This window comes from Phyllostomus discolor, chromosome 4 (assembly GCF_004126475.2).
Source record: "Phyllostomus discolor isolate MPI-MPIP mPhyDis1 chromosome 4, mPhyDis1.pri.v3, whole genome shotgun sequence".
Lineage (NCBI taxonomy): Eukaryota > Metazoa > Chordata > Mammalia > Chiroptera > Phyllostomidae > Phyllostomus > Phyllostomus discolor.
In genome coordinates, this window is record NC_040906.2 from 112885922 (window position 1) to 112910044 (window position 24123).

General features: G+C 36.7%; 1 protein-coding gene across 3 annotated transcripts in view; it reads right to left on the bottom strand.

Moving 5' to 3' along the window:
• Positions 1-24123, bottom strand: part of KIF6 (kinesin family member 6) — a 413362-nt gene that overhangs the window by 319631 nt on the left and 69608 nt on the right. For all 3 annotated transcript variants that reach the window (XM_036024067.1, XM_036024068.1, XM_036024066.1), the window contains 2 exons: positions 7452-7599; positions 2313-2422 (listed from right to left, as the gene is read on the bottom strand). In XM_036024067.1, the coding sequence (XP_035879960.1) occupies positions 2313-2422; positions 7452-7599 (258 nt within the window). The remainder of the gene's footprint in view (positions 1-2312; positions 2423-7451; positions 7600-24123) is intronic.

Genomic DNA, 24123 nt, shown 5'->3' on the forward strand with positions numbered 1-24123 from the left:
TAAAATTGCTGACTGAATCCTTTGCTTCATTCAAACTACTGTTTATTCCTTCCACCGTATTTATTCTTCATTTCAGATATGGTATTCTTCACTTCTGACTGGTTCTTTCTTATAGTTTCTATGTCATTTTTCATGCTGTTGAGCATCCTTTTAACTATTATTTTGAACTCTATATCTGATAAATTGCTTGTCCCCACTTCATTTAATTCTGTTTCTGGAGAGTTCTTCTGTTCTTTCATTAGGGACCTGTTTCTTTGTCTCCCCATTTTAGCTGTATCTTTGTGTTTCTTTCTATGCAGTAGATAGATCTGCTATGGTTTCCAGTCCTTGTGGGGTGGCCTTATACAGTAGGTGCCCTGTGAAGTTCAGTGGTGCAGTCTCTTTAATCATCTGAGCTGGGCGCTTGAGGAATGTTCTTTGTATAGGTTATGTGAGCCATCCTGTTGTAATTGACTCTTGATTGCTATTGGGCCACTCATGCATGGGATCAACTCTCAGGCTCATTGACTGTGAGGCTCAACATTGACCATGATGTGCAAGCCACTATGCAGGTGTTGATCGCATGAAAAATTCACTTCAGCAGGGTTTGGTGCCTGCTGACATCTCCCTTTGGAAATGCTGCTTGTGAAGCTCCTTGGATCCTGCTCTGATGTTGTCTGAAGCTGGCCACTGAGAGTGTTGGCTCTGGGCCTCTTGGGAGGGACTCTGGTGTAGTACAATGTCAAACATTGCCTGTGACTGGCTCTGGGAAACCTGTTTGGAAATTCCAGTGATCTACAGTCTGTGGCTTCCTCTGCTGGGTCTGGATGTGTTCAGAAATAACCAAGCTGTGCACCAAGACTGGCTTTTACCAGGTCCAAGGGAGGATCAGCTAAAGTCTCAAAGCTCCCAGAGATCCACCTTCACCTACAGGCATTCTATTAGGCTTATTCAGTGTGTGAAACCACGCTTTCTAGTCTCAAGTATAATTAACAAACACTGGATTACAGAATTTTTTTGTAATATAGTGGGGTTTTCTTTTAGTAGTGATTGCAAATGTTTACCTTTTTGTAAACATAATTCTCCAGTTTTTTTAAGGACAGTTTCTTCCATACAGTAAGTAACTTTTCCTTTCTCTTAATTATTATACAAGTTATTTAGAGTACCAACAATCGTCTTCTTTTTAAACTTTTTCCAATGAATACTGTAAGCATAAAAGAGATAACATGTAAAAACATTCAATCAGCCCTGACTGGTATGGCTTAGTTGGTTGGATGTCATTCTGCAAAGTGAATCATTGCCAGTTCGATTCCTGGTCAGGGCACATGCTTGGGTTGTATGTTTGGTCCCTAGTGAGGTGTGTACAAGAGGCAACTGATTTATGTGATGTTTCTCACTCACATCAGTGTTTTTCTCCCTCTCTTTCTCCCTTTCTTCCTCTCTCTCAATAAATAAATAAATAAATTTTAAAAATTCGATTAACATTAATAGAAGAATACATATAAAGATGGTATAAAAAGTATAACTTATTTTCTTTATTATTTCTTATTTTCTTTACAAATGAAACATGGTTGTTGATCTTTTTGGTAGAAGGTTAATATATATTTTAATTGTTTTAGAGTATTTAATAAAAAGAATATTGAAATGTGTTTTCATGGTTCTGGTGTCTTCTGATATATGAAGATGTCTGGACAAAGTATGTGTACATGCATTGTTACCAATTAACATGTGTCTAATTTAGGCAGATAGTCAAACCAGCAGTGAGTAATGTTACACAAATGTTGGCAGGCTAACTAATTCCATTATTAGATAAGCTCTGAAGATTCTATTTATAGTTTGGTCTTGAAACAATCAGTGCCAATTGTGACCAAATGATTGTCACTGTTAATCCCAATAATAGCAGAGAAGGATTTGGGGAAAACATAAAGTTTTATTTTCTCTCTTTCAGATTCTCTTATTGCTGCTTGAACCCTAATTTGAGTACCTTCTTCAGAGAAAGGCCCCAATTAGAGGAGTAAAATGGCTTCATGTGGCCAGAGTACAGTAGCACTGTCCCATCCCACCGGTCCTCTCTGCGCCCACACTCCGAGGACAGCCGCTGCTCTCTCCTGAGCCAACTCCAAAAGAGACTCTCCCAAGAATTTAGTTTTAAGCAATTTTAGTTCCTATCACTAGTGAAAAAGTATCCGTTATATTACTAAATGATTTTGTTACCCAGGATTTGTTCATTATAATTGAGACTAGAAACATGCGAAGTTTCAGAGAAAACGATTGAAGGAAACATCTGAAAGTAATCCGCCCCCTACCCCCGCCTCTGTTGTTCTGCTACTCACGGCAAGTCTTCCAAACTGGAGGCTTCGTGTCTTGGATCCAATAGATCATAACCACATTCATTGTAGATTTCCAAATAAGAAATGTGTGTTGTATATATCTTGCTGCTGTCCTGATTTGGAAAAGGGAGAGACATTATTTAATAGCTATAAATAACAATTCAGCTCAGAAGAAGATGAACACATTTATCATTTTAGTTTCCTCAGTTTCTCTCTTTTCCTCTCTCACTTTGTATGGCTTACATTTTTGACTTGTAACACTTTTAAGTGGCCAGCTACCATATGCCCAATGCTTTTCCTTCCTCCCTTCTTCCCTCCCTTCCTTCCCTCCTTCCCTCCCTTCTTTCCTTCCTTCCTTCCTTCCTTCCTTCCTTCCTTCCTTCCTCCTTCTTTCTTTCTTAATGGCCAATACCCATCATTATAAGCAACTTCAGTGTGTTACTTTGTATTGGTTCCACATTATATGTAAAAAGTCAATATACTTACAATGAGCTGACTTGGTTGCAAAAATGTATAACACCATTTTTTTTTACTTCCTAGACCAAAAAAATAGTTTACTAAGACAAAATAAACTTATATTCTGTGAAAAGTCTATTCATAAAAGAACAAAGAATTATTTCTTTGGTTTAAAAATTTCAGTAGCAAAAAAGTTTCCATCTTTAATCACATTTTTAAACTTTTCTAATATTTAAATTTTCTAATGACATAAATAGGTAATGGACAATAATTAGATAATGTAAAGTGAACTCCAAGGGACAGAAATGGTGTAGCTATATAGCTGATCGAGTATTCGTAAGCTCCGACATCACCAGGTCACTGCCTATACCTTACCTGGTTAATTTTTCTGGCCCAAGTGGCAAACCAGGGGTATTCAGCTATTGATTAGACAAGTATTTTCTGTGAGTCACTGCTGAAGTGCAATGACATAGGTGTCAGTAAATTTAGGATAAAATGTCAATGGGAACTGGTTCTACGGTTCTGGTCTTAGTTCTGTCAACGGAAAAAAAAAGCAAAAAAAAACAAACAAACAAAAAAACAACATTCTCCCTGGAGTGGAATAAAACGGAATTTTTTCAGCTCTTGAGGAAATCCCAAGTTCTGTTTTTAATAGAAAATATCACACAGTACTACTCCCTTCTTATTCCTCCCCAAATATTAAGCAGATATTATCTTGTTTTTCCTAAGAGGAGAATATATTTGTGTCTTGTGGCAAGAATTGGTCAGCAGGTTATCAGAGTGAATACTTACAGAGTGGATTTGCTTAAGATCAATTTCCTGTTAAATCACATCCATATCTAAGACACTCCATTTAACAGGTGTCATTCAAGGAGAGAGAGAACCAAACCACAGAGGTGGGGAGGATGCAAACCCAAAGGTGGAATCCTAGCCCAACTAGCTATGAGCCCCTGCTATGTCAGGACTCAGTTTCCATATCCATTAAATTAAGGAAGCTGGACAATGAATTCCTACACATTCTTCAGGTTAAAATTAATATAGTTCTCTCATCCTGAAATGGCTCAAACTATTCAAATAAAGATACTAGCATTTCATTAAATTAAAATAATACATGAAAAATTCAAGCAACTCTCAGCCAGCACATGACTATAGTAAAATGCTCAAGCTATAGCTCTAAAATTTCATGTTCTAGTGTTCTACTGTGGACTGAATCTCTACTAAACATATTTCTTCCAACTAACTGCTGGAAATTCTATCAATGTGGTTGTCTCTGGCTGCTTATCCTGCAAATGATCTATCAGCTAGTTAAATTAGTATCCCAGTTTAGTAAAGGCACCATTTCAACATAATTCTTTGGGTTGAAGTTTGGCTCAGTGCAGGTATCAGAGACCATACGTACTAGACAGACTTTGTGTGGCCTTCAGGCTAGTGCAGTGCTTCCTAAAATACTCCATGAAATATTCTTGGAAAAACTGACCCATGGTGAACACATACAAGTGAAGCAAAAGTAGGTTTACAGTCGTGAGTATGCAAAACAGTTTTATTCCTGTGCTATTATTTATTAATTATTGAATTATTTTCATGTGAACAACTGTAAACCTACTTTTGCCCGGCCCTGTATGTACTGTTCCTCTCTGGAAGATCCACAGAGCACATTAAAAGCCACAGCAACATCCCGAGATCCTGTTTAAAACAACGTATTCCTAAAACTTATCTGAGCATATCTGAAATATTCCATAGATTGTGGTTTGAGGTTTTGCAGTTTTAGCATATACTTCTGAGCTCATCTTAGCATCAGACAAAAAACTGGATTTAAATTCTGGATCTGCCATCTGTCACTGAGTGATCCTGCACTCCTATCCTCAGTCTTTTAACCATGAAAATGAGGGAGAATAACCTTTATCTTGTGGATCTGTTGTGACAGAGAGATAGAACTTGTATTTAAAATCCTACCAAAAATGTGTGGTCCGTAATAGTCACCAATAAATTGTTACTGCTGTTATAATTATTCCTGTTGTTACTATTTTTATATGTTTAAAAGCCTTTAAATGAAGAATTCTGTGTGTGAATATAAAAAGAAAGGAAAATGAACAGTCAACTTGTATGTCCACTTGCAGTGGAGAAACCCTCTTCTTCCAGAAGTTAGAAGAAGTCACAAAAACAGAAATGTCAGGCCCTGGCCCCAAGATGATAAGGATAATGCCTTTGGCTCCTCCACTTCTGCATTTTCTAGGCTTTCATTGGAAGGAAATTCGCTGAGCTATGTGGCAAGCTACCTTTCCTTATTACTCTTTTTTTAGTGTTTAGGACTGCCAGACTGTAATGTAACACACATGTTCTCTGTAGACAGTCTTTTCTTCTGCCCCAAAACAAGTTTGAACCTCATAATACTCAAAAATAATGGGCAGTGATTTCTAAAATAAATGCACTCAATTTTCTTCTTTTAACATCACTGAAAATGTGCTCCTATCATACTCACAGGCATTTTAGGACCCAATATGTACTGGCTCTTGTTTATCTTGAAATAAATACTTTGCATAAGTCAAATATTTTATTTAAGAATTCCACAGAGCACCATGTAGCTCTCTAAAGCAATCAGCTGGGGACAGCTGAGTACCTGTCTGCATTTTTTTGGCTCTACACTGTGGACAAACTTTATGACGCACTTCAAGTTGCCTCTGCCTTGTTTTGCCATAGTTCAGTTTGATCACAATGAATGTCTTGTTCCCTATCATGGAAACTGTCTATTTACAAAGAGTTGTCCTGGCTGTAAATCAGTCTGATGGCCTCTCTCCAAACTCAGGATCGTTCAGGATAAAATGGGGTTTAGAGTAATGTCAATGACAAACACAGAAAACAATGAATCCAACACATGGTAGGTACTTGGGAGACGTGTAGATTTTTAGCAGTGTACTCATGTTTTGGTAAATAGAGACAAAAATTTTTTAAAAGACAAATATATTTTCTGTTAGGAAAGGATTTGTTTATTCTGTTTAACTTTATCAAGGGGATTGGCTTTGTTCTGAGTTTCAAAGGGTTCTTTGAAATTGGTCATGGATCTTTTCTCCATGTGCACAAACAGTACAGTAAGTCCTTACTTAACATTCCCAATGTGGTCAGTGGCTTTAAGAGAAACAATGTATATTTTACCATAAGCTAATTGATATAAACAAGAGTTAAGTTCCTACAGCATCTCATCAACATTTTAACAAGACTTGGGATGAAAGTATGTTATTCAAGGACCTGCTATACACAGCTGTAGTAATAACTTTCATGTATTGAGCATCTACTATGTGCCAAGAACTGGACATCCTTAAATACTGTACACTCAGCTCTCAGAGCAACTCTACAAGCCTGAACCTTTAAGAAACTGTCCCAAGTCCCCATGCTGTGAGCAGAAGCAGGTTGGCATAAACCACCTTCAGTGACCTTTCCAAGACAACGCACTTGCACATTAGGCCACAACAATGAAAGCCATTACAAATGCGTCCCCAGTTTGTGAAATCTGAGGGGAATAAACAAAACAGCTAATGTCAGAAATAAATGAGTAAATGAAAAGAAGGAATTTGAATCCAACATATGTACTATACTCAACTCTCTGTTCCAAATTTTCTGGCATGCAGAGTTGGAATGTTTGAGTTAGTGAGAGATGAGCTGAACTAATGGGTAATTGCTACTTTATGGATGGAAATTAGAATTATGCAGATCTCAGCAATTTCTTCTTATTGTTGCAACTTAAAATGCAAACAGCATACAGTTGAGAAATTTTGGAATGACTGTTACACTGACCTAGTTAGGACGTTTGTCATATAGAATTTGTGCAACTAAGCAATTGTTGGAACTACTAGGGATGCTAGAGATCCTCTAGTCCTACGATTCAATCTCCACTTTCACAGAGGAGAGAATGGAAACCCAGAGAAATGGCTCATTGTAGAGAATCTGTTAAATACAACCAACAAAACAAATTCAGCCTGGGATATGGGGAAGTGTACAGAGTGATGAAAAGCACAGAGTTTGGTGTCACACCTACCTGGAATGGACCTCCAGATCAGCTACTTACAAGAACCCAGAAAAAGATATTAATCTGCGACTTAGTTCCCCAAATATAAAATGGAAGTAAGGATCCCTACAATGTTAGTTGTATTATATGTTGTATTAAATACTGATGAAACAATAGACACTTGGAGCCATAATGCCTATTGTTTTATGATGCATAAAATATAGATAGGGAATTTGTCCTTATAGTAATATTAACTGCAATAGGATTTTTACTCTGGTAAATTCCTGTGGGTTTCTTTTTAAAGTGTGATGAAGGAACAATCACATTATCCTTTTCAGTGCTTTAGCAGGTAAAATAAATGTCTGTTTTGGCAAGAGGGCATTCTTTAGTTTCTTAATGGAGAATGTAAGATATGGAAAATGTGTTGTCTGTTCTTTTAACCTCCATGTGTATTCAGAAGGAACTCCCTTTGAGCCTTTGCTGAAACAGCATCCCCTTAATGAGAAGTACCTTCTTAATTTCTACTTCTTCAGCAAAATCCCAAACTTCCCTTAAATGTGAAGGCCAGAATTACTGCACAATAATCCTTTTCCATTTAGATACAATATAATGACACCATAAATTTTTTGCTCACAGTAAATTTCTGCTGAATACATCAAATAAAAAGTGAACTTGTACTTCCATACCTTTTGCAGTTGCTCAAAAATGTACGACAGTGTCCTTGGGATGATGCCTCTGTCCCTGTAGCGCTCTGCCCCACCCGTGATGGTGAATGTCTTACCGCTGCCCGTCTGCCCATATGCAAAGACGGTGCCATTGTAGCCTGCCAGGATGCTACACAGAGAAATGGCACACTTTTAACATCCAAACAGATCATTGCATTTGTATTAAATGGCTTATATTAAAATAGCAACGTGACTCACTACTAATGAAAAGATATCTATAGAAAATTTTCTCTATGTGAGTATCTAGCCAGATTTACTTTTTATCCAGGAACATCAGCACATTCATTGGTCTTTTTCTCTAAGAAAGCACCTGCAAAAAAATGGGGACCAGACACCTTAAATTTTTCCTTTCAAATAATTAGATTTTTAAATTTTAGAGTAGTTTTATATTTACAGAACTTTGCAAAGATAGTACAAAGAGCATATGTACACCACACCCAGAGTTCCCTATTTTCCCCTATTGTACATTTGTCACAACTAATGAGCTGATATTGGCACATTATTACAGACTTTGTTAAAGTGTCCTTGGTTTTTATATAATGCCTTCTTCTTTTCAGCTTTACTAAGATATAACTGACATACAACATATGCAAGTTTAAAATGTACCATGTGATAATTTGATACATGTATATGTTGTAAAATGATGCCACAATAACATTCATTAGCATGTCTATTGCCTCACATAATTACCATATTTTTCAGACCATAAGATGCACCTAGGTTTTAGAGGAGAAAAATAGAAAACAAATTTTTGAAGCAAAAAATGTGGTAATGTATTTATTAACATAAATAACATAATATTTCACCAATGTAAATGTAAACAGAACTCAACAGCAGCATTAACGATCATTATTCCCATACAATACAATGTAGAAATATTTAGTGGACCCTTGACTAAATGTGGACATATGTATACACCTAAGCAATCCGAACCCTTGTCAAGTTGTACAACATGAACATCCCTCCAAAAAATTTCCTCAAGCCACATTCCAGTCAATCCTCCACATCATTTTCCCAGAGACAAACACTATTATGACTGCTTCTCCCTCCATATAGATCAGTTTCATTGCTCTAAAACGTCATAAAGATGAAATCATAGAGTACGTACTCTTTTGTGTATGCTTCCTTCCCTCAGTATTTTGAGATTTGCCCATGTTCATTATCAGTAATTCATTCCTTTATATTACTGAGAAGTATCCCCTATGCATGGATATACCACACTTTATCCATTTACCAAGTGATGAACACCTGGGCTGTTTTCAGATTTTGACTACTGTGAATAAAACTGCTATGAATATTTGTGTACAAAGAACAAAAAAAACACAACCATTGTTCCTCCCAAATTGGGGGGTGGAGGGGTACATCTTATAATCTGAAAAATGCAGTACTATTTCTTTTGTGGTAATAACATTTAAGGTATATTCCCTTAACAACTTATGTACATACAGGGTCCGGCAGAAGTAACACCTGCTAGAGTGTGGTTGGTAGGGTAATACTATGGGAGTAATAATTTATAGTTTTAATTTGAACATTTCACCTAAAATGTCATATGGTGTTTGAATGGGATGTTGTTCTGTTACAGAATTACATGTTTATGGTTTTATGATAAAAGCTTTTGCAATAAAAAGGGGGCTTTATTTGTGCTGGACCCTGTATAATACACTATTGTTAACTATAGTAACCATGCTGTCCATTAGATCCCCAGAATGTACTCATCTTATAACTGGAAGTTTGGACCCTTTGGCCAATACCTCCCAATATTCCCTACCCACAGTCCCTGGCAAAAGCCATTTTAGTTTTTATTTTCATGAGTTAGGTTTTTTAGATTGCACATACAAAAACATATGGTATTTGTCTTTCTCTGTCTGGCTTAGTTCACTTAGCATCAAGCTCTCAAGGACATCCAAGTTGTCGCAAAAGGCAGGATTTCCTCCTTTTTCATGGCTGCATTATAGTCTTGGGTGTGTGTGTGTGTACACATCTTCTGTTGGGAACCACCCTGCCTCGTTTCAGAAGCTGTAGCCCCTCCATGGCTAAGGCTGAGTGAGTGACCTTCAGACCATAAGCCACTAAGGAGACAAAGCTTATCTCCCTGGCAGGGTGCTGCCTCTTTTCCTTTTACTTCACCCTGCCTGGCCCCTAATGCTCGATCAGTTAGCCAATGATTCCTCAAGGGAGGGACGACCTAACACAGACACAGGCATAGGGGGGCCCCAGGGAAAAACTTGGGGGGCTATAGAAAAAGGGGGTGATGGACCCTTGCCCCTCGACTTTGACATAGCCTGAGTCCTCATTCTGTCTGCAAGTCTCCTAATCTCTTGACTGCCTTAGTTCCCCTGCCTGACTTAAGCCTGAAACAATGACTTAAGCCTGAAACAATGCTGGAGGTGGGTGCCGCCCTGTGCTGGAAAGGGCGGGTTGCCTAGGGTGATCAGGCTTAAGAAAAAATGCATAAAATTCTGTGAAACCTACTTTGCTAATACCCTCAATTTAAATAATAAGGGACCAAGCAGGAAGTGAGTTTGTTCCCTAAAGTTTTAGGGCCCTTTAACTATCTGACCCTGACTCAGAATAAGCCCTAAGAGTTCTTTGAATGCTATCTTTTGTTCAATCATTTCTGCCTGACAATGACTGATGAAGTTTATTCCTGTGCAAATTGAACCCAATAAAAGTTTGGCAAGGCAAGGGTGGGGCACTCTCCTCTTGAGAGGGTGGCCAAGGCGCTCTGAGGCTTTTTCTCCTCTTGAGAGAGAAGTCATGACATCCCTTTTCCTCCACAGGACTCGGTAGTCCATGTGAATTTGTCGTGTATCTCATCTATAACACCTCGGACCCCAGGAGCTGGGATCTACATCAATCTTCTTTATCCATTCATCCATCAATGGATACCTAGGTTTTCCCATGTTTTGGCTATTGTGAATCACGCTGCAATGAACATGGGAGTGCCAATATCTCCTTGAGGGAGTGATTTCACTTCCGTCAGATATATATACTCAGCAATGACATTACTGAATCATATAGTTGTTTTATTTTTAACTTTTTAAGCAAACCCCATACTGTTTTCCATAGTAGATGCAGCAATGTATACTCCCACCCACAGTGCACAGAGATTCCCTTCACTTCACAACCTCTACAGCACTTGTAATCTCTTGTCTTTTTGATATCAGCTATCCTAACAGGTATAAGGAGATACCTCATTGAGGTTTTGAATTGCATTTCCCTGATGATTAAAGATGTTGAACACCTTTTCATGTACCTTGCCCATTTGTCATCATCTTTGGAAAAATTCCTATTTAAGTCTTCTGCCCATTTAAAATTGTTTTGCTTTTAAAAATTTTTGCTATATTAACAATATTGAGTTTTGATATATTTTAGATATTAACTTCTTACTGATAGCTTGAAAATAAGTTGCTTTTCATTTTGTTGATTGCTTTTTTTGCTATCAGTAGAATTCGATGCAGTCCTATTTGTTGATTTTTGCATTGGTTACATGAGCTTTTGGTTTCAGATCCAAAAAAGTTGTTATCAAGACTGATGTTGAATTAGTGGTTTGTGTTTCTTTGGATAAATCACCAGAAGTGGAATCATTGGGTCATAAAGCAGGTCTATTTTTAATCTTTTGAGGAAACTCCATACTGTTTTCCATAGTGGCTGCACCAATCAGCATTCCCACCAACAGTGCACTAAGGGGTTCCCTTTTTTCCATATTCTAGCCAACACTTGTCATTTGTAGATTTATTGATGATAATCATTCTAATATCTCATTGTGGTTTTAATTTGCCTGTCTGTGGCATTTAGTGATGTTGAGTATCTTTCTATGTCTATTGACCTTCTGTATGTCCTCTCCAGAGAAGTGTCCATTCAGATCTTCTGCCCATTCTTATATTGGATTGTTTGGCTTTTTGCTGTTAAGTAGCATGACTTCTTTATAAATTTTAGATATTAAGCTCTTATTAGATTATCATTGATGAATATCTTCTCCCATTTAGTAGGTTGTACCTTCAGGGTTTTTTTTTATGGTTTCCTTTGCTGTGTAAAACCTTTTTAGTTTGATGCAATCCAATTTGTTTTCCTTTTGTTTCCCATGCCCAAGAAGATATATTCCTATGCTCATTTACAATGTTATTTACAATAATCAAGCTATAAAAGCAACCAAAGTGCCTAGCAATAGACAAATGAATAAAAAGCTGTGGTAGATATATATAATGGAATATTACCAGGTCATAAAAAAGAATGAAACCTTACCATTGCTATAGCATGGAAGGACCTAGAGGGTATTATGCTCAGCAAAATAAGTCAGTCAGAAAAAAATAAATACCATATGATTCCACTTATACAAATAAGTCAGTCAGAAAAAAATAAATACCATATGATTTCACTTACATGTGGACTCTAAAGAACAAAATAAATGAACAAACAAAACTGAAACAGATTCACAAACTTCCAGGTCAAGATGGTAGCATAGGCAAACATGGCTCACCTCTTCACACAACCACATCAAAATTACAACTAAAATATAGAGCAATCATCACTCAGAACTGACAGAAATCAGGTTCAGTGGAAGTCTGACAACTAAGGAATTAAAGAAATCATATCTATCCAGACTGGTAGGAGGGGCACAGACATGTTATGGGCTGGTCCCACACCCACGTGTGGTGAATAAAATTTCAGGAGGGATTTCTCAAGAGTAAGGAGTCCCAGCCCCACACCAGGCACCCCAGCCCAGAATTCCAATGCTAGGAAGATAAATCCCCACTACTTCTGGCTGTGAAAGCCAGTAAGGATTGTATCAGTGGCAGAAACTGCTGGAGCCCCAAGCAGTTCCTCTTAAAGAACCCACACATGGACTCACCTACTCATACTCACTCCCTCTGAGCTCCAGCACAGGGGTAGCAGCCTGAAAGTCACCAGTGCTATACAGGGAGAAGCTGAAGTGTCTGGTATCAAGGCAAGCAGAGGCCATCTCCGCCTTTGCTAAATACTACTCCCACAGAGCCAGTAGGCTGGTGCCATATCTGAGACTCCAACAACCTGACTAACACTGTCTGACCGGCCTTGAGATCCCCAGAGGCTCAGCCCCACCAAACTTATGAGACAACCCAAGCTGCTTTTCCATATGAATGGCTGGTCTTGGCTCAGGCTTCATAACTTCCTAAATCTTACCAAACAAGCAACAGCTGGCTTCAGTGAGTCCCAGGCCTAGCCCTAGCAGCAACCATCTTAGTTAGATTCACAGTTTGGCTTCACCCGGGAATCTCCAAGACCAGCACAAGTAGCTGCCACCTCAGAATGCTTTATAGCTGAGACAGGTCACCCGGGACCAAAACACAGGTGGGGGCTGACCTTGGTCTGAATAAGCCAGGAAACCCCAGGGTAGGTACACCCAATGGACAGCTACAGATTACATCAGAGCACCACAACCCTGCTCCTGCACAGCTGATACTCCACAGAGGGTAGAGGTTAGTGGTCGGTGGCTATAGCCAGTCCTTGCAGCTGACTGGCCTGGGTAATTCCCCCCTATTGATCTGTCAACAGCAACCAAGGCTCAACTACAAGAGGAGGGTGTAATAAACCCACATGAAGGGCACACCTCAACTACCCAGCTTGGGTGATAAGGAGGCTGTGCCTCTGGATCCTACAGGACGCCTACTACATTAGGCTACACTACCAAGACACAGAGTCAAAGCAGCTTTGCCTAACACATAGAAACAAACACAGGGAGGCTGTCAGAATAGGTAGACAAAGAAACATGGCCCAAATGAAAAAACAAATCAAAACTCCAGAAAAAGAGCTCACTGAAATGGAGATAAACAATGTATCAGATGCAAATTCAGGACACTAGTTATAAGGATGCTCAAGGAACTTAGCGAGGACCTCAACAGGTAAAAACGATCCAGGCAGAAATGGAGGATACACTAATTGAAATAAAGAACAATTTACAGGGAAACAAGAGTAGAGTGGATGAGGCCAAGATTCAAATCAAATACATGAGACATAAAGAAGCAAAAACAACAACAACAACAACCAATCATAACAACAAGAAGAAAAAGTATCCAACAAAATGAGGATAGTATAAGTGGCCTCTGGGACAACTTCAAAAAGGCATGCAAGTCCAGGAAGCACAGAGAGTCCCATACAATGTGGATGCAAAGAAGTCCACTCCAAGATACATCATAATTAAAATGCCAAAGATTAAAGATGAGAATATTAAAAGCAGCAAGAGAATAGAAGTTAGTTACCTACAGGAGTTCCCATAGGAATGTCAGTTGATTTCCCAAAAGAAACTTTGCAGGCTAGAAGGGATTGACAAGAAATATGCAAAGTCATGGAAAGCAGTGACCTATAGCCAAGATTGCTCCACCCACCAAAGATATAATTTAGAATCCAAGGGCAGATAAAGAGCTTCCCAGACAAGAAAAAACTAAAGGAGTGCATCAACACCAAACCATTATTACATGAAATGTTACAGGGATTTATTTAAGAAAAAGAAGATCAAAACTATGAACAATAAAATGGCAAAAAATACAAATCTATCAACAATGGAATCCAAAACACAAACTGAGCAAACAAGAGGAAAAAAGACAGAATCATGGATACAGAGAGTGTTTTGATGGTTTCCAGATGAGAGGGGGTGGAGATGAATGGGTGAAGAGGTGAGGGGATTAAGAACTACAAATAAGTAATTTCAGAATAACCATACAGTACAGGAAATGGAGTAGCCAAAGAACTTATACACATGTCTTATGGACATGAACAATGATGAGGGTATTATTTGAGAAAGTGGGGTTTCTGGGTGGAGTGGAGCAAAGGGGTAGGGGGAATCAGGACAACTATAATAGCATAATCAATAAAATATAATTTAATAAAAAGAAACAGATTCATAGATACAGAGACTACTGGTGGTTGCCAGAGGGGAGGGAGTTTGGGGTGAAAGAGGTTGAGGAACTAACAAGCACAAATTGCTAGTTACAAAACAGTCATCGGGGAGTAAGTAAAACATAGGAAATATCATCCATAATATTGTGATAACTATGTGTGGTGCAAATTGGGGTCTGGAAATATCAAGGGGGATGATATGTAAAGTATATGATTGTCTAACCACTGAGCTGTACATCTGAAATCAATATATAACTTTTTTTTAAAAAGATCAATGTCAAGAAGCTTTTTCCCTGTGATTTTCTAGAAATTTTAGTCTTGGGTCTTACATTAAGTCTTTAATCTATTTTGAGTTAATTTCAGTGAATGGTATAAGATAGAAGTCCAGCCTGGCTGGCGTAGCTCATTGGATTGAGCGCGGGCTGTGAACCAAAGTGTCCCAGGTTCGATTCCCAGTCAGGCCACAATCCTGGGTTGCAGGCCACAGCAACTGCACATTGATGTTTCTCTCTCTCTCTCTCTTTCTCCCTCCCTTCCCTCTCTAAAAATAAATAAATAAAATCTTAAAAAAAAAAAGATAGGAGTCCAATTTTATTTTTTTTTTTGCATGCGAATATCCAGATTTCCCAGAACCATTTACTGAAGAGAATAAACCTTTCTCCTTTAAGCATTCTTGGCTAACATGTCAAATATTTGTTGTGTGTGCATGTGTTTACTTCTGGGCTCTTGATTCTGTTCCATTAGTCCCTGTGTCTGTTTTTATATCAGCACCATATCATTTTGGTTACCATAGATTTGTAACATAGTTTGAAGCCAGAAATGCCTCCAGCTTTGTTCTTCTTTCTCAGGATTGTTTTGGTTGTTTAGGGTCTTTTGTGGTTCCATATGAATTTTAGAATTTTTTCTATATCTATGAAAAATGCCTTTGGAATTTTGATAGTGAATGCATTGAATCTACAGATGCCATCTTTAGGTAGTATGGATATTTTAACAATATAATCTCTTCCAATCCACAAACATGGAATAATTTTCAATTTATTTGTCTCCTTCAATTCCTTTCATGTTTTATAATTTTTAATGTACAGATATTTCACCACCTTGGTTAAATTTATTCCTAAGTATTTTATTGTTTTTGATGCTGTTGTAAGTGAAAAATAACAATTTTCTTCTTCAGGTATTTTATTATTAGTGTATAGAAACACAACTGATTTTTGTATGCTGATTTTGTATCTTGAAACCTTTGCTGAATTTATTGATTAGTTCTAACAGTTTTGGGTGGAGTCTTTAGGATTTTCTCCATTTAAGACTGAATCATCTGCAAACAGACAATTTTACTTCTTGGCCTCTAATTGGAAGCCTTTTATTTCTATTTCTTGCCTAACTGCTCTGGCTATGACTTCCAGTACTATATAAACAGGAGTGGTGAGAGGTTACCCTTGCCTTGTTCCTGATCTTAGCAGGAAAAATCTTTAACATTTCACCATTGAATATAATGCTAGCTATAGGTTTGTCATATATGGCCTTTGTTATAATGAGGTATGTTCCTTCTATACTCAGTTTGTTGAGTATTTTTATTACAAAACATGTTTAATTTTGTCAAATTCTTTTTCTGCACCTATTGAAATATCACATGGTTTTTATTTTCCATTTAATTAATGTAGTGTATCACATTTATCGATATGTATATGTTGAATCATCCTTACATTCTATGGATAAATCCCACTTGATCACAGTATATGGTACTTTTAATGTGCTGTTGAGTTCAGTTTGCTAGTATTCAATGTTTTGTTGAGTATTCTTACATCTATATGCAGAGACATAAGTCTGTAGTTTTCCCCTCCCCCTTCCCCATCCTCCTTCTTCTTGTAGTGTCCGGACTTGGCTTTGGTATCATGGTAATAATGACCTCATAAAATGAGTTTGGGAGTGTTCCCTCATCTTCATTTTTTTTAGAAGACTTTGAGAAAGAATAGCATTAGTTTTTAAATGTTTGGTAGAATTCACCAGTGAAACCACCTGGTCTTGGACTTTTCTTGATTGGGAGGTTTTTTATTACAGATTCAATCTCCTTATTTGTTATTGTTCCGTTCAAATTTTCTGTTTCTTCATAATTCAGTCTTCAGTGTTCACAATTCAACTTGGTAAGTTCCATGTTTCTAGGAATTTATCCATTTCTATGGGTTATCCAACTTTTTGGCATATAATGTTCATAGTCTCTTATAACCCTTTGTATTTCTGTGTGTCAATTGTAATGTCTCTTCTTTCAGTTATAACTTCATTTATTTGAGTCTTGTCTCTTAGTTGAGCTACAGCTTTGTCAATTTTGTTTATTTTTGTTTCAAAATAAACAGCTGAATTTCATTGATCTTTTTATAGTTTTTCTGGTCACTATTTTGTTTATTTCTACTCTGATCTTTGTCATTTCATTTGTTCATCTAACTTTGGGTTTAGTCTGTTTTTCTAGTTTTGCAAGGTATAGATTTAGATTATTTGTGAGCTTTGTTTTTCTTAATGTAGGCATTTATAGCTATATACTTCCATCCTAGAACTGCTTTTGTTGAATTTCATAAGTTTTGGTATGTTGTATTTCCACTTTTATTTGTTTCAAGGTATATTTTTATTTCCTTTTTGACTTCTTTCTTGGTCCGTTGGTTTTTTAAAGAATGTGCTGTTTAATTTCAATATATTTGTGATTTTTTTTGGTTTTCCTCCTGTTACTGATTTCTAGTTTCATACCATTGTGGCTATTAAAAAATATTTGGTTTGGCTTAATGTTACTAAATTTGCTCAAGTTTGTTTTGTAATCTAACATATGATTTATACTGGAGAATGTTCCATTTCTGCTTGAGAAGAATGTATATGCTGCTGCTGATGGGTGGAATGTTCTGTATCTGTTAAATAAATTTATTCTAAGGCACAGTTCACATCTAATGTTTCCTCATTGATTTTCTGTGTGGATGATCTATCCAATGTTGAAAGTGGAATATTGAATTCCACTACTATTGTTATATTTTCATCCCTTTCTCTCTTTAGAACTGTTAGTATCTGCTTACTATATTTAAGTGCTCCCTATGTTGGATGCATATATATTTACAATTGTTACACCCACATGATGAATTGACTTTTTATCATTATCCAATAACCTTCTTTGTCTGTTACAGTTTTTGGCTTAAAGTCTATTTTGTCTGATATAAGTATAGCTACTCTTGCTTTCTTTTGGTTTGTTTTTGCATGAAATGCTTTTTCCTATCCCTTCACTTTCAGTCTATGTGTGTCCTTGAAGCTGAAGTGAGTTTCTTATAGGCAGCCTATACTTGGCTCTTGTCTTCTAATTCATTCAGTCACTCTTTGCCTTGTGATTAGAGAATTTAACCCATTTACATTTAAAGCAACTATTGATAGGTAAGGACTTACTAATGCCTTCTTATTTCATTGTTTTCTGGCTATTTTATAGTTTATGTGTTCCTTTGTCCTCTTTTGCTGTCTTTCTTTGTGAACTGATGCTTTTCCCCTGCAGTATTCTTTGATTCCTTCTCTTTATCTTTTGTGTATCTAATATTGGTTTTGTTTTGTGTTTACCACAAGGCTTATATAAAGTGTCCTATAGGTAGAACAGTGTATTTTAAGATGATAACAACTTTGATCACATGCAAAAACTGTACCATTTACCCTTCATCCCATGTTTTATATTTTTGATATCACAGTTTAATCTCTCTTTATATTGTATATTTATTAATAAATAATTGTAACTAGAGTTATGTTTAATACCTTTGTCCTTAAACCTTTATACTAGAGTTAAGTGATTAACACATCACCATATCATAGCATTAGAGTATTTGGAATTTGACTATATACTTACGTTTACTGGTATTTTTATATTTTTCATATATCTTTTGTTACTAGTTATTATCCTTTTGTTTCAACATGAAGAACTCTTTTCAGAAAAATTTAAAGGACTTAGTATAGGGAGTGACCAAAAAGGTATTACTCCTATGTGGTTCAACTTTCCACATTGAGAGGCTTAATAATTGTTCTCTGTGTGAAGATATTCGGTGTTGGAACTACTATGGTATATTTAGATGAATAATTAAGAATCTGCTCAATGGAATTTGCCACAATGATATAACAGTGTCCCATTAGCAATAAAATTTGGATATATGGTATTTCTTGGCCATAACATCTCTAGGTAAATGAAGCCCATACCTTCAAGTGTTAAACTTTAAACATTTTTAATAGAAAACTTCCTAAAATATTTAAGCATTCTGTGTCTTAAAAAGCAAAGAATTCAGAGCACAAGTTAGCCTTTCATCTTGAGCTAGCTAAGCCTATGAAAAGTGAATACTATTGTGTGCTATACTGTTACCTGCTGATTGTTATGTCTACATTTTAAAATTAAATCTTCTTTCTCATGGCCTGCATCCTGCCTCTAAGGTGTGCTCTTTTTGCCTGCATCTGCTGTGGGATAGAAACCCAGATGGTAAAACTTCACAGAGTGCTGTGTAAAATAAGAAGGATCTATAGAACACCTGTGTATACTCTATGGCTATTTGTTACTGTAATATAACAAGTAATTAATGTAAATGGGCCAAATTTGTCTCCAGTTCCTTTTTTCTAGAGCCCCTTATTCCATCTTAATCTTCTGCACCCTCTCCATTGGGAAGTGGGCAATTTCATATGCTTCTAGTATCATCTGTCCTAAGGGAAGATACTAACTAAAAATAGGGAAAAAAATGGTGGATTAAGGACCTCTGAAAATTCTCTCCTCCATAAGAATAACCACAAAGGAAAAACTGTAAAATCAAATTGTTAAGAACCCTGGAATTATCCAAAGGGTAACAGGAATCCAAAGAGTACTCAGAAAAAATGGCTGAATCTCAGTAAGAACAGTGAGATTTATGGCATTTTACCTTCACCATTTCCATTGCTTTCTCCATAGCCCTGTGGTAGCCTTGAAAAACAACATCTTTGTAACCAAAGAGACTAGCAATTACTGGATGGGGCATTACATGCTTGGAGGTTCCCCAAAAGCACAAAGAATTGTACTTCTCTAATCTGTCTGGCAGCTGCCAGGAAAAGCCTCACTCACAGTACTTGTCTTTGTTTGTCCTGACTCAGAATTCACTACAAATAGTACAAAAAGTCCTGTCCTTACTGTGTTTTTTGAAAAAAAAAATCATAATGATTGTTTAATGTCACAGTTGCTTTAGGCTGAAATATCAGCAAGGCAAACAAAAAGGTGAATAAATCTAACAATAAAAATCTGTGAAACAACGTGTATAACAGGGTTTGAAAAGTTAATAAATATTCCTAGGACTCTAGAAAGGCACATACATGTGCAGGTGTTTTGCATGCCCAAGAAACACCTGAGAAAGTCATTATATCTCACCTCTGGCTGACCTTGAGGCTCTACACAAGCAGGAAGTGAATGCTAAGGCAGAGTTATAAGCTCCCAGTGCACACAGAAAGCCCTTCATCAAAGAGCTAGAGACTGATTTGCTCAAGGCATTTAAGGAAATTCCTGTCTAATCATTAGCTGAGCACTATGCTACCTGAGCAAGGATTTCAGAGGCTGTACACAATGAAGAATACAGACTTCATAAAATGAGTCCAGAAAATTCACTTAACAAACAAACAGCAAGAACAATAACAAAAACAAACTCTGGAAAGGATGGGAATCTGATTTCCAAAGCTGTCATACTATGTTACTTAAAATGCCCAGTTTTCCAACACCAAAAAAATGAGGCAGAAAGAAACAGGAAAGAATTTGCCATACATAGGAAATAAAGTGTTTAACAGAAACAGTCCTTAAGGAAGTCCAAATTTTGGCTTATTATATGAAGGGTTTAAATTAGCTATTATAAATCTAATCTATTCAGAGGACAAAAGCAATGCATATTCAAAGTACCAAAAGAAAGTATGAGAATGATATCTTACAGGGAAAAATATTAATAAAAATGCAACTTATTTCAAAGAACCACACATTCTGGAGTTGAGAAGTAAAATAATCAAAATAAAAAATTCACCACAAGAGCAAATTTAAGTTGGTAAAGGAAAAACTTTTCACTAGGAAAAAAATCAGTAAACTTCAACATACCCAGTGTTGATGAGGACGTAGAGAAATTAGAACCCTTATACATTGCTGGAGGTAATATAAAATGGTGTAGATGCTTTGACAGTTTTGTGATTTCTCAAAATGTAAACATAGAGTTACCATATGACCTAGAAATTTAACTTCTAGGTATACATCCAGCAAAATAGAAAACATATGTCCATACAAAAATTTATAATGAATGTTCAAAGTAGAAAACATATGTCCATACAAAAATTTATAATGAATGTTCAAAGTAGCATTAATCATAATGACCAAAAACTGAAAACAACCCAAATGTCCACCAACTGATGAATGGATAAACAAAATATGACCATACCATGAGATACTATTTGGCCATAAAAAGGAAGAAAGTATTGATACATGTTACCAATATAGATAAACCTTGAAAACATTAGGTTAAGGAAAAGAAGACAGTCACAAAAGGTCACGGTATATTCTACTACAAGCAAATTCATAAAATCAGAAAGTAGATTAGTGGTACCAGAGGCTGAGAATAAGGAGAAATGGGGAGTACTGGTAATGGATGTGGAACAGGGTGATGAAATATTCTAAAATTAGATAATGTGGATTGATGGTTGCACATTTATACTAAAAATTATTAAATTGTATATTTCAAAGTAAAATTTTTGATATGTAAATAATATCTAGTGAAGCTGTTAGAAGAATGAGATTAGTGAAGAAATCAAAAAGTTTCTGGAAATGAACGAAAATGAACTCAGAACAATCCAAAACTTATGGTATACAGAGAAGGCAGTCCTGAGAGGGAAGTTCATAGCAATATAGGCTTACCTAAAAAAGACAGAAACATTTCAAACAAACAACCTAACCCTACATCTACAAGAACTTGAGGAACAACAAGAAAGACAGCCCAGAGCAAGCAGAAGGAAGGAAATAACCACGATTAGAGCAGAATTAAATGACAGAGACTAAAAGCACAATTCTAAGGATCAATGAATCCAGGAGCAGGTTCTTTGAAAAGATAAACAAAATAGACAAGCCTTTAAGCAGAATCATCAAGGAAAAAAGAGAGAGGACCCAAATAAACACAGTCAGAAATGAAAGAGGAGAGATTACAACTGATACTGCAGAAACACAAAGGATTGTAAGAAATTACTACCAAGAACTATATGGCAAGAAATTTGAAAACCTAGGTGAAATGGAAAAATTTCTAGAAAAATATAATCTACCAAAGCTCAATGAAGAAGAAGCAGAAAGCCTGAACAGACCAATAACACCTGATGAAATTGAAACAGTAATTGAAAAGTTTCTACACACAAAAGCCCTTGACCAGACAGTTTCACAGGAGAATTTTACAAAGCATTTAAGGGAGAGCTAACCCCCATCCTCCACAGATTATTTCAAAAAATTCAAGAAGATGGAAGACTACCAATCTTTTTTTATGAAGCTAACATCATCCTAATCCCCAAACCAGATAGAGACATAACAAAGAAAGAATACTTCAGGCCAATATTGCTGATGAACATAGATGCTAAAATCCTCAACAAAATATTGGCAAACCTCATCCAGCAATACATTAATAAGATCATACACCATGACCAAGTGGGATTCATCCCAGGGATGCAAGGATGGTACAATATTCGCAAATCAATAAACATAATACACCACACAAACAAAATGAAAGACAAAAATCACATGATCATATCAATAGATGCAGAAAAAAAGCATTTGGTAAGGTAGAGCACCCATTTATGATGAAAAACACTCAGCAAAGTAGGAATAGAGGGAGCATAGCTCAACATAATAAAGGCCATATATGAGAGACCTACAGCCAACATCATACTCAATGGACAAAAACTTAGAATTTCACCACTAAGATCAGGAACAAGACAAGGATGCTCACTTTCACCACTCCTATTCACATAGTACTGGAAGTACTAGCCACAGCAGTCAGACAAGAAAAAGAAATAAAAGTCATCCAAATTGGAAAGGAATGTTTACTGTTTACAGATGACATGATAGTATACATAGAAAATCCTACGGACTCCACCAAAAAACTATTCGACGTAATAAATAAATTTGGCAAAAACAGGCAGTTACAAAGTCAATACTCAGAAATCAAAGGCATTTTTATACACCAACAATTAAGCATCAGAAACAGAAATCTGGAAAAAAATCCCACTTGACATAGCAACAAGAAAAATAAAGTACCTAGGAATAAACCTAACCAAGGAGGTAAAAGATCTGTACTCAGAAAACTATACAACACTGAAGAAAGGAATCAAGGGAAACACAAACAAATGGAAGCATGTACCATGTTCATGGATTGGAAGAATTAACATCATCAAAATGTCCATACTACCCAAAGCAATTTATAGATTCAATGCAATCCCTATTAAAGTACTCAAGACATATTTCACAGACATAGAACATTGCAAAAATTTACATGGAACTAAAAAGACCCTGGATAGCTGAAGCAATTTTGAGAAAGAAGAACAAAGCAGGAGGGATCACCATACTTGATATTAAACTGTTTTACAAGGCCAGTGTAATCAAAACAGTCTGGTATTGGCATAAAAACAGACACATAGGCCAATGGAATAGAACAGAGAGCCCAGAAATAAACCCAAGTCTCTATAGTCAATTAATATTTGACAAAGAGGGAAGAAGCATAAAATGGAGCAAAAATAGCCTCTTCAACAAATGGTGTTGGGATATCTGGACAGCTGCATGCAAAAAAAATGAAACTTGATCACCAACTTACACCATACAAAAATATAAATTCAAGGTGGATAAGACTTAAATATAAGTCGTAACACCATAAAAGTCCTAGAGGAAAACATTGGCAGGAAAATCTCAGACATTCCACAGAGCAACATCTTCATGGATATGTCCCCTAAAGCAAGAGACATAAAGGAAAGAATAAACAAATGGGACCTCATCAAATTAAAAGGCTTCTGCATGACCAAAGAAAATAGCATTACAATGAAGAGAGCCAACAGTATGGGAAAACATATTTGCCAATGATACCTCGGACAAGGGTTTGATCTTCAAAATATATAAAAAAACTCACACAACTCACTCCAGGAAGACCAAAAAAACAATAAAAAAAATGGGCAAAAGACTTTAACAGACACTTCTCCAAAGAGGACACACAGAAGGCCTAGAGACACATGAAAAGATCCTCAGCATCACTAGCCATTAGAGAGATGCAAATTAAAACCACAATGAGATACCACCTCACACTGGTGAGAATGGCCAATATAAACAAATCAACAACAAGTGTTGGAGAGGATGCAGACAACAGGGAACAGTAGTGCACTGCTGGTGGGAATGCAGACTGGTGCAACCACTGTGGAAAGCAGTGTGGAATTTCCTCAGAAAACTAAAAATGGAACTGCCTTTTGACCTGGCAATTCCACTGCTGGGATTATACCCAAAGAGCCCTGAAACACCAATCCAAAAGAACCTATGCACTTCAGTGTTCATAGCAGCACAATTTACAATAGCCAAGTGCTGGAAGCAACCAAGATGCCCATCAGCAAATGAGTGGATCAAAAAACTATGGCACATTTACACAGTGGAATTCTACGAGCAGAGAGAAAGGAGCTTATACCCTTTTCGACAGCATGGATGGAACTGGAGAGCATTATGCTAACTGAAATAAGCCAGGCAGTGAGGGACAAA